Source organism: Seriola lalandi, unplaced genomic scaffold, assembly GCF_002814215.2.
Source record: "Seriola lalandi dorsalis isolate HSWRI2012SDOR001 ecotype SW California unplaced genomic scaffold, Sedor1 jcf7180002054667, whole genome shotgun sequence".
NCBI lineage: Eukaryota > Metazoa > Chordata > Actinopteri > Carangiformes > Carangidae > Seriola > Seriola lalandi.
Genome location: NW_019525220.1, coordinates 8,671 through 19,120, shown reverse-complemented (window position 1 = coordinate 19,120; position 10,450 = coordinate 8,671). Strand labels below are relative to the sequence as shown.

At 49.1% G+C, this 10,450-nt stretch overlaps 1 protein-coding gene across 2 annotated transcripts in view; it reads left to right on the top strand.

The window, feature by feature from the left end:
• The window catches only part of ambra1b (autophagy/beclin-1 regulator 1b), a 20,581-nt gene that overhangs the window by 3,133 nt on the left and 6,998 nt on the right, over window positions 1-10,450 (top strand). Inside the window, exons 2-15 of one of the 2 annotated variants that reach the window (XM_023421236.2) lie at window positions 700-905; window positions 1,010-1,068; window positions 1,216-1,399; window positions 2,076-2,248; window positions 2,671-2,734; window positions 2,869-4,397; window positions 5,540-5,626; window positions 6,831-7,016; window positions 8,120-8,200; window positions 8,326-8,426; window positions 8,521-8,631; window positions 9,369-9,557; window positions 9,665-9,819; window positions 10,246-10,385. In XM_023421236.2, the coding sequence (XP_023277004.2) occupies window positions 774-905; window positions 1,010-1,068; window positions 1,216-1,399; window positions 2,076-2,248; window positions 2,671-2,734; window positions 2,869-4,397; window positions 5,540-5,626; window positions 6,831-7,016; window positions 8,120-8,200; window positions 8,326-8,426; window positions 8,521-8,631; window positions 9,369-9,557; window positions 9,665-9,819; window positions 10,246-10,385 (3,191 nt within the window). In that variant the 5' untranslated portion in view covers window positions 700-773. The remainder of the gene's footprint in view (window positions 1-699; window positions 906-1,009; window positions 1,069-1,215; window positions 1,400-2,075; window positions 2,249-2,670; window positions 2,735-2,868; window positions 4,398-5,539; window positions 5,627-6,830; window positions 7,017-8,119; window positions 8,201-8,325; window positions 8,427-8,520; window positions 8,632-9,368; window positions 9,558-9,664; window positions 9,820-10,245; window positions 10,386-10,450) is intronic. The other variant, XM_087177961.1, reaches the window with a different exon arrangement.

Genomic DNA, 10,450 nt, shown 5'->3' with positions numbered 1-10,450 from the left:
GGGGGGGGGGGGGGGGGGGGGGGGTAGAGTCAGTGACGCTACCCAAGTTAGCGTCACTGAGTTGGCTAATAAGTCTACCTTTTCTCCGGTAATTCGCTGCCTTATTCCTCACGACTTCACTTCTCTGACTCTCACCTGGTGCCTGACGTGACGTCACTGCTAAATGAATGTAGAGGAAACACTGCTGTATTTTCATTATTGATTAATCTGCTGATCATTTTGATTAACCATCACCACGTCCTACAATCCAGGGTGATGTCATCAGATGTCTTCTTTCTTCTTCTCCTCCTCCTTTCTTCTCTTTCTTCTTCTGTCTTTTTCTTCTCCTTCTTCTTTCTTCTTCTGTCTTTTTCTTCTCCTTGTTTCTTCTTCTCTAATCTGAAACATGCTCCCACTAGAAGATTTGATAACGGTGTATCACGTTCTGCAGATGATTATTAATTATCGTGGTAGAGGAAGTGAGTCTCACAGTCTCACAGTGAAGTATCAGATGGAAACAAAATGGAGTCTGTGGAGCACCAACTTGTTGTATTGTTATTAAACCTTAAAGAGTCTGGATGAGAAACTCAGTCAACACAGATGCTATGCTAGCTAACGTTAGCCTAAAGGCTGGAATGTTTACTGTTTCCTGTGTTGGGCTTATTAAGTCATGTGACCTTTGGGTTTGACACCGACTTCCTCATGTATTCTCACCTGCAGCCTAAACTCTGCATGGCGACGGACTGGCAGCAGTGGGAGTGAGCAGCCAATCAGCCAAGGCCCCCGGTAGCAACATGGCGTCCCGTCAGAGGAACTCGGTCCGGATCCTGTCCAACCGGGAGCGAGGCTCCCAGACCTTTGGCTCCCAGAGACTCCTGCAGCTGCTGGTGGAGGAGAAGGTCCGCTGGATGAAATGGCAGAGTCAGGTAAACACACCTGTACTGAAGTCCACCTGTACCTTAGTCCGACACACCTGTACTGCTTTAATCTCTGTTTAAATGTGAATGAATGTGTTTTTTGGCTCTGACAGAAAGTGGAGCTGCCGGACAGTCCTCGGTCCACGTTCCTGCTGGCCTTCAGCCCTGACAGGTGAGACCATCATCATCATCATCATAATCATTTATGGACTCTCTCTGGACCTGGATTCCAGTCCCCGTTACTGTAGCAGCTGGTTTGAAATGACTTTAAGTGGTGAAGGTGGTATTAACTGACCTTTGACCTCTCTGCTCCTTTCAGGACCCTCATGGCTTCCACACATGTCAACCACAACATTTACATAACAGAGGTGAAGACTGGAAAGTGCCTACATTCCTTAGTGGGCCACCGTAGAACCCCCTGGTGTGTGACCTTCCACCCCACGATACCCGGCCTGGTGGCCTCCGGGTGCCTTGACGGAGAAGTCCGAATCTGGGACCTGCATGTGAGTAAGACCCTGAGGGGAAGTGTTGACTCCCCTCTCTGAGCAGTGAGTTAATGTGGCTCTGCTGCAGCTGCTCCGCTGCTTCAGTCAGGGTGGGGCTAGAGACCAAACGTTACCTGTCTTAAATTTTAATTGATGAGCAGCAACTAACGTGGGTTTGTTGTGTGTCAGTGAAAACGTGGAGAAGACAGTCACAGCTGCTCCAGAGACTTTTCAGCTTCTCAAAGCTTTTTACACTGTCGTTACCTGGTGACAGCAGGTAAACCCGCTGAGACAAGCAGAGGGACTCCATCTCCACTGTTCGGACCGAGGACACACACCGAGTCATTTGATTATTTCTTTATTTATATCAATTTATTCTGCTAATAATAGTGTATTTGATTATAATAATATTATATAATGCTCTCCATTGATGATTAAGCTTCATCGACTCATTGAAAATGTCCTGCCAGTGATGTCTGTCTCATTCAAATCATCAGTGACCACATTAAAATGAGCTGCAGACGTGTCTCAGTGTGCCGTCCGGGGTCATGTGACCCTGTGACAGACTTTACCCAGAGTCCTTTGGGTATAACTGACAGATGATGAACTGTGACTGCTGACCTGATCTTACCATCATCATCTCACCGAGACAACGACCTTTTCTCATCACATGTTCCTGGTGTTTCTTCCTCAGGGTGGGAGTGAGAGTTGGTTCACAGAGAGTAACGTGGCCATCGCCTCCCTCGCCTTCCACCCCACGGCTCAGCTCCTCCTGATCGCCACCAACAACGAGCTGCACTTCTGGGACTGGAGCCGACCGGAGCCCTTCGCCGTGGTCAAGACGGGCAGCGACACGGAGAGAGTCCGGTGGGTTCAGCACTGACCAGAGCAGCTGAGTCGACCAGGAGACCAGCAATGTTATGATAATGATGATATAATTATATGATTATTATAATAATAATAATAATCTCACTGAGGTGGAGGAACACAGATTCAACTGTTCATGACTAATGATTGTCAGATGTAGAACAGCTGTTCGCTGTGACTCTTCAAGTCCGTTTAAATATATTAAATAAATAATAATGAATATTAATAATAAATATCGTGATATAATAATATTATAATATATATGATAATAAACCACGTCACAGAATGATGCAGCTGCTGACGATCTTCACTCTGGTTGAAGTTGTTGTCAGTGATTGATGGTTGAACACTGACTCAGTTTGTGTTTGTTTGTTTGTTTGTTTGTTTGTTTGTTTGTTTGTTTGGTCATGTGCTGGTTTCAGGTTGGTGCGGTTCGACCCTCTGGGCCACAACCTGCTGACAGCGATCGTGAATCCGTCCAATCAGGTAAGAACTGAGGCTGGTCACATGATCATGACTGTCGCCGTCCTCTGGTGGACACTGTGTCATGCCAGTGTGGGCGGAGCCTGCTGACTGCTCTCTCTCTCTGTCTACCCCCCCCCCCCCCCCCCCCCCCCCAGAGCGAGGAGGACTTGGAGGTTCCCATGGACAGTGTGGAGATGCCTCACTTCCGTCAGCGCTCCTTCCTCCCCACCCAGCCGGTTCGCCGCACGCCCATCCTCCACAACTTCCTGCACATCTTGTCGTCTCGCTCCCCGGGGGCTCAGGCTGGAGGCGAGCAGCCCCGCCCCTTAGGGGATAATGGAAGCAACGTGGGAGAATCTCCCAGCATGCCTCTGGCCCAGTACCCCAGCTCTGACCGCGGGCCCCCCTTCCCCGGCTGCACCCAGCACCTGGGCATGGTGTGCCTGTGTAGTCGCTGCTCTGTCAATCGTAACCCCCCCCTGGGCGCCAACGGTTCCTCTGTGACCCCCTCTGATCCCAGGGTGTCAGCTGACACTCCCCAGCCCCCCCCGGCCTCCACCTTCTCCTCGGCCCGTACAGAGCCCCGGCAGCCGTCGGAGCGCCCCTCGGCCTTCACCTCAGTCTACTACAGCGCCGGCTCCTCTCTGAACCCCCCCGCCCCGAGTGGCGTCGAGCCGCACTCCACCTCCAGACCAGGACCCGACTGGACCTGCAACCTGCTCGGCATGAGGGAGGGGGGGGTTGGCCAGGGTATGCTGCCTCCCAGAACCTCCTCCTCCTCCTCCATCAGCCTGCTGTCAGTGCTCCGTCAGCAGGATGGCTCCTCCCAATCCCCCGTGTACACTTCCGCCACTGAAGGGCGGGGCTTCCCCCAGCAAGGAGAGGGCGGGGCCAGAGACGCCGCGGGGACGAGCAGCGGGCACCACCCCTTCTGGGACGGCTCTCGCAGCAACACGGCGTCGTTCAGGAACGTACTGCAGTGCAACCTGAGCCGCTACTTCATGGAGTTTGACCGCATGCAGGACCTGGAGCCGCCGCTGGGGGGGGGCATGACGGACGGCAGCCAGGAGCAAAATCAGGAGCTGCTCAATAATAACATGGACCCTGACAGACCCGGGCCTTCCTCCTCCTCCTCCACCGCCCCCACCATCATCCACTACCAGCCTCCTCTCCCTCCCCCTCCCTCCTCCCACAGTCTGGAGAACAACGTTCCTCCCCCCGCCTCCCGCGGTCACTTGAACCGCTGCCGGGCCTGCCACAACCTGCTGACCTTCAACCACGACTCTCAGCGCTGGGAGCGCACCAACCAGGCCTCCTCCACCTCCGCCTCCTCTCTGGAGGCCCCCACCTCCTCCTCCTCCTCCTTCCCCACCTCCTCCTCCCCCTGGCAACCTGAGGAGAGCAGGAGGACACTAGAAGCCCAGCCCCAGGAGAGGAGGGCGCCTCCGGAGCCCAGCGAGCAGCCCCCTCCCTCTGGAGGAGGAGGCGCAGGAGCAGTGGCCTTCCCCATCGGCCCCTCCTCCACCCAGCCTGGGGAGCAGACGGTGGGGCTGGTGTACAACCAGGACACGGCGCAGTGGGAGAGGGTGTACCGGCAGGCTGCTGCCGGGCGCTCCGCAGAGCCACCGGAGGCCTTAAGCCAAGAAATGCCTGTTGACCCCCCCGACGAGGACTCGCTAAGGAGGTAACAACCCCATATAACCCTCTGAAGGCGTGGACGCCGTAAACACCTCCTTGTCTTCAGAGCGTCGTCACTCTGCGACACAGCGTTTTTTCACGTTAAATTAGAGAATCGTCGCTTTCTAACGAGCCGCTGTTCGTTCGTGTTCGTCTCATCGATACGCTGACATGAAAAGTCAGAAATGATTTGGAGTCTGGAGCTGCTTCCTCTGTGTGTTTATCCATCGAGTCTCATCCTCCATCTTTGATACTGACGTCTAGAGTCCGGTCACTGAATCGGACTCTCCTATTGGCTCCAGCGGGAGCTGTCGCAGCCAATCAGAGAGTCTGACTCAGAGGCTTGAGTGGGAGCAGTGCTGTGAGGAGAAGGAGAATAACTCATGAACAGATAAAGATAGAAACTTCAAATCATGATGATTCACAGCTTTTATCTATAGAACAAGGAAAAGTTTGAGGTCCGTTTCTTGTTTTTTCTTGTTTTATGAGCCACTGACCTTTATTATACTGGACAGCAGTGGTCGGTAACATATCAATATCTGGCCCGCCATTTTGACAATATGATTATTTTAATTAAAAGAGAAAAGATCTCGGTCTGAGCAGCACCAGTTACCTGCAGCATCACTTCCTCTCCAGCGAATTTACCCAAAAAATAAAAGCGCGAGAAAACCCTACTTTTTTTTTTTTTTGCAGCAATGATTAATTTCAAGCTATTATGAGCTTTTATTCTGAAAAGATCTGAAAGGAAGTTCCAGAGTTTCTATTGGAGAAAGTAACAGTTCAGTGAGTCAGTCAGACGTACAATAAGTGACTGTGGGTTACAAACATCAGAGAGAAGCATCAAAGCAGCGGAAAGATAGGATTCACAACTTCCTGTCAGGACTTTCAGAATAAAATCAGAGTGGAAACCGAATGCAGATGATGAGCAAGATTTTGCATTGATGGTATGATCCTCATTGAGTGACATATATAATTAGCTGAGGTTGAAACTTCTAAAATGTTTTGTTGTGGCTGTATCTGTGTGATAGCAGCGCTTTATATCAGGCTTGAGGTCGATATTTGGCCTTAAAGGGTGAGTTGAATATGAACATTGATCCAAATCATTTCCATCAGCTGTTTTCTGTAATGTCTGGTGTTTTTGTGTCACAGGCGACTGTTGGAATCGTCTCTGTTATCGTTGTCTCGCTACGACATGTCAGGATCCAGAGACCACCCCATCTACCCTGATCCAGCCAGGTAACTGACTCACTTCACCTACCTGACCCAGACAGGTATTCAGGCTGTGTCCACACTGATGTGTTCTCAGTTTAAAACAGCATTTTCAAACTAAACCTATCTCCGTCCACACTAACACGCCTGAAAACACACATCATGACCATCACCTACACTGAGCATGTGCAAGCCGGTGTAAACAGGAAGTAGATTGTCTCCTCTGCAGCTGTAGCATTAAAACAGAGAATGTAAGTGAACAACAAAGACAACAAGGTCAGTGACACTGTCATTCATCATCATGTTGTATTCACCACTGGTAGTCCAGGCTGATGACAGCCAATCAGGAGAGACCCTGGCTGTGACCTCATCGTTTCCAGAGGTCTCAGTTTCTGTCCAGACTACAACACAACCCCAGAGTTTTCAAAATAAAACATAATCCCAGAGTTTTCAAAATAAAACACAACCCCAGAGTTTTCAAAATAAAACACAACCTTAGTCTTAAAAATAATACGCAACCCCAGAATTTCCTAAATAAAACGGGTCCAGCAGTGTTTCCAAAAGTCTCGGTCTCTGTTTTCGGTGCTTGAAAACTCTGGAGTCGTGTGGACAGACGAGGAAACGTAGGAAATGAAATGAGTTTTAAAATGAAAACGTAGTGGTGTGGACGGAGCCTCAGGTTCATGTCACATTTACATCGTGTTTGTTTGGGTTTAGGTGATTTCTCAGTCTGTCCTCCCGTTAAAGAGATAAACCTGACGTACAGGACAGAAGGAGTGAACACAAACTTCACCTGGTTCATGTTTCACTGTCACTTTCCTGCTAAATGAACTGCAGATAAAACCCTCAGTAACATGCAGATCTCATGTCCTGAGGAACACAGGCCTCCTCTCTGTGGTCCGGACCGGTTCATGTAGAGACTGACTCACTGCCTGTTGCTTTATAACCTGCACTCAGCAGCCACTGCTTCAGACAACCTTGTAATGACTCTGAAGTGATTTTCAAACTGAGCTGAGTCTCACACTTCTCAAAACAGAGGATCACAGAGGGACTTCCTGTTCCAGGGGTCACTGAGTCCGCAGACCGGCCTGCATCCAAACACTGGTTCTGAGTTCAGACAGAAACCATAACTATAAATACAGACTGACAACAGAGACCTGGTTCTAATGTCTGTCATGCTGTTTGAACCTGAGCCTGAGCCTGAGCCTGAACCGGTCCTCTCTGTGTCCAGACTTTCTCCAGCTGCTTACTATGCCCAGAGGATGATCCAGTATCTGTCCAGACGGGACAGCATCCGCCAGCGCTCGCTCCGTTACCAGCAGAACCGCCTGCGGGCCATGTCGTCGTCGTCAGACAGCCCCGCCAGCAACCCGTCCAGCTCCATGGACAACAGTGACGTGGACTTCGAGGAGCTGGAGTGAGTGGGACTCTGGTTAAACCTTTTTTTTTTTTTTTTTTGAAAGTACAGTGAGAGGTAGACAGGAAAGTCGGGGAGAGAGAGAGAGGCGATGGCATGCCGCAAATGGCTGCGGGTCGGACTCGAACCCACGGCCATGTGGTACGCACTCTACCAGGTGGCCGGCGAGGCGCCCCCCCTCTCTGGTTAAACCTGGTCTTATGACGTGCTCAGTGTGTGGACCTGGTCTGTGTTTTCTTAGCAGAGCTGCGGCTTGAACAGAACAGCTGAAGCGTTAAGGCATGTCACGCTGTGGTCACAGCGTTTTACTGAACACGCCCGAACCTTTCCTCCTGTCTTTATTTCTTATTTTTATTTATTTAAAGCGCAAAGAATAAAAGAAAAACAGGAAGCTACAAACACGTCAGCAGCAGTGAGATCTGTCAGACTTTATCTGTACAGCCGTTTTAAACCCCCCCCCCCACACACACACACACACACACACACACACACACACACACACACACCCATTTACACACAGAACAATAAATGACCAGGTGATTAATTAAAACAATAAAATAAAACAATCCACAGGAAGTGAGGAAACACTGAAGACGGGAAAGTTAGGATGACGATAAAGATAAAATAATAAAATGTATTAATGTCAAACTCGAAATAAAAGGTGGGATATTAAAAATCAAATCTAAATGAAAACAATGAAATGCTAAAAGAGAATAAAAGTAGAAATAAAATAGAACTAGAAATGATCAGAGAGGTGATGAAGGTGGAACAGGTCGTCTTCAGGTGACTTACCTGCTGCTGTCTCACCTGTGATATCATTAGAACAAACTGTTAAAGTACCTGTGGGAGGGGATCCTGCTCTTCTCCCTCCTGCCCCTTCAAATTAAAAGCCCCCTGCAGGGTTGTGTGGTTATTTTGAACTTTTTCTGTTGTGTTAAACTTGTTCTTGTCAACAGGAGTTTGAAATGGTTTCATTTCATCTTGAGCAGAACCACGATGCAGTTCCCTTGTTTTAATAAGAGTGTTTTTACTTTACTTGAACCTGTCCTGTGTATTAAAGTGAAGCTGGTTCTGGTCACCTGACCTCTCTCTTTATTACCCAGTGATAACGGAGACAGAGCGAGACACAGGACGCCACGAAACGCCAGGATGTCCGCCCCCTCCCTGGGTCGCTTCGTCCCTCGGTGAGTCAGCTCTGATCCTGAACTTTTACAGAGTCCTGGATCAGCTAGCTTTGGTGTTAAATTGGTTCTGGTTGTCATGGTTACGTGTCAAGGTCTTGGTTCTATGTTTCGTGGTTCTCCTGCAGGAGGTTCCTCCTCCCTGAGTATCTGCCCTATGCTGGAATTTTCCATGAGAGAGGACAACCAGGCCTGGCCACACACTCCTCTGTCAACAGAATCCTCGCTGGTACACACACACACACACACCTACCTACCTACCTGTACCCCTACCTGTGCCTGTTTGGATGGATGATAAGTCTAATGTTTTGTCGTCCCATCAGGAGCGTCGATTGGTGACGGTCAGTCTGCGGTGGCCAGCAACATCGCTAACACCACCTACCGTCTGCAGTGGTGGGACTTCACCAAGTTCGACCTGCCAGAGATCAGCAACGGTACAACTCTCTCTGACCCCCTCACTCTGTTCTGTGTCTCACCACGGACAGGAGACAGGTCACATGTGTGTCTGCCCTCCAGCCAGTGACCAGTGTCACAAGATCATTAAAGCAAGAAAACTACCGTCTGCTCTGTAAACCTGTTAACAGATAATATCGACTACCTGGAGTCACAGTGACGGCTTTGTCTCTGTAGCTTCTGTCAGCCAATCAGAGGAGAGACTCTGGGCCTCTCCTCTGATTGGCTGATCGTCCTGTTCTGTGTGGAGACTTCAGAGAGACTTTGGTACTTAAAACCACAGATTTATCCTCAAATCAAAACTTCAAATAAATGTAATAAAATTAAAAAAAAAAGGAAAAGTGTAAAATCTTTGACCTTAAAATGTTTGGTTGAACTTTTATATATTTTATATTTATATATTTAAATATTTACTACTACTACTTTTTTAAGTATTTGATATTGTCATTTTGCAGTTTTTCTTTCTTTTTCTGTCACTTTGCTGCTGTAACACTGCAAATGTCCCCACTGTGGGACGAATGAAGGTTAACTATCTTAACTGTGTAACTCTCCATGACGGGGCCTGATGAGCCTGGGGGTCCGGGGGTCCGGGGGTCCGGGATTAAGAACCAGACCACCAGCTGTACTGTCCCCAGTTCCAATCTTCTGTCCACTTGATGATAAAGACAGAGAGGAGGAGCTAATTAATGAGCAGAATGTTTCTGTTTCTTGTTTCCAGCTTCAGTCAACGTCCTGGTTTCAAACTGTAAGATCTACAACGACGCCAGCTGCGACATCTCTGCGGACGGTCAGCTGCTGGCCGTCTTCATTCCCAGCAGCCAGCGGGGGTTTCCAGACGAGGGTATCCTGGCCATCTACTCTCTGGCTCCTCACAACCTGGGAGAGATGCTCTACACCAAGAGATTCGGTGAGTCCAGACACTGGACGTGTTAAATCCAGAGGGAAAGTTTATTTCATTGTCTGCGGTTTCCTCTTTATCCTCTTAACGATCAGTTTGATCTTCTTCTTCTACAGGTCCAAATGCCATTTCTGTCAGCCTGTCTCCCATGGGCTGCTACGTCATGGTGGGCCTGGCCTCTCGCAGGATCCTGCTGCATCCCACCACCGACCACATGGTGGCGCAAGTCTTCCGCCTGCAGCAGCCTCACGGAGGAGAGACGTCCATCAGGGTGAGACAGACCGCGGCTCAAACACTCAGATCGGTCAAAGCATCATCAGTTCAGACCCAGAGTCTCTTCATGGACCAGACAGGAAGTAACAAAATAAAATACCACGTTATAGATTTATATTCAGACAATCAGCTTCCTCCATAAATGGCGATCACATGACCAACTGAAATCAAATCAACTCCAGATATAAACAAAGGTCAAAGGTCATGTCCAGGTGAATCATGTTTGAGACACTTTAATAAAAAACCCACAGAAAAAAAAACTGATATCAGATAAAGTTTTATTTTGGATATTTTCACTTTATCTGCCATCAAACAGACTTTTACTTTGAAACATATCAGCTGTTTGCATCGGACCGAGCTGAGCGTAGGTGTGTGTGTTCGGTGTGTGTGTTCGGTGTGTGTATAACCTGCTGCTGTGTTTCAGATGGTCTTTAACGTGGTCTACCCCATGGCTCCAGACCAGAGACGTCACGTCAGCATCAACTCTGCCCGCTGGCTGCCCGATCCTGGGATGGGTCTGGCTTATGGAACCAACAAGGGAGACCTGGTCATCTGCCGGCCTGTGTGAGTCTCCAACACCATCACATACACACACACACACACACACACACACACACACACCTTCAGCT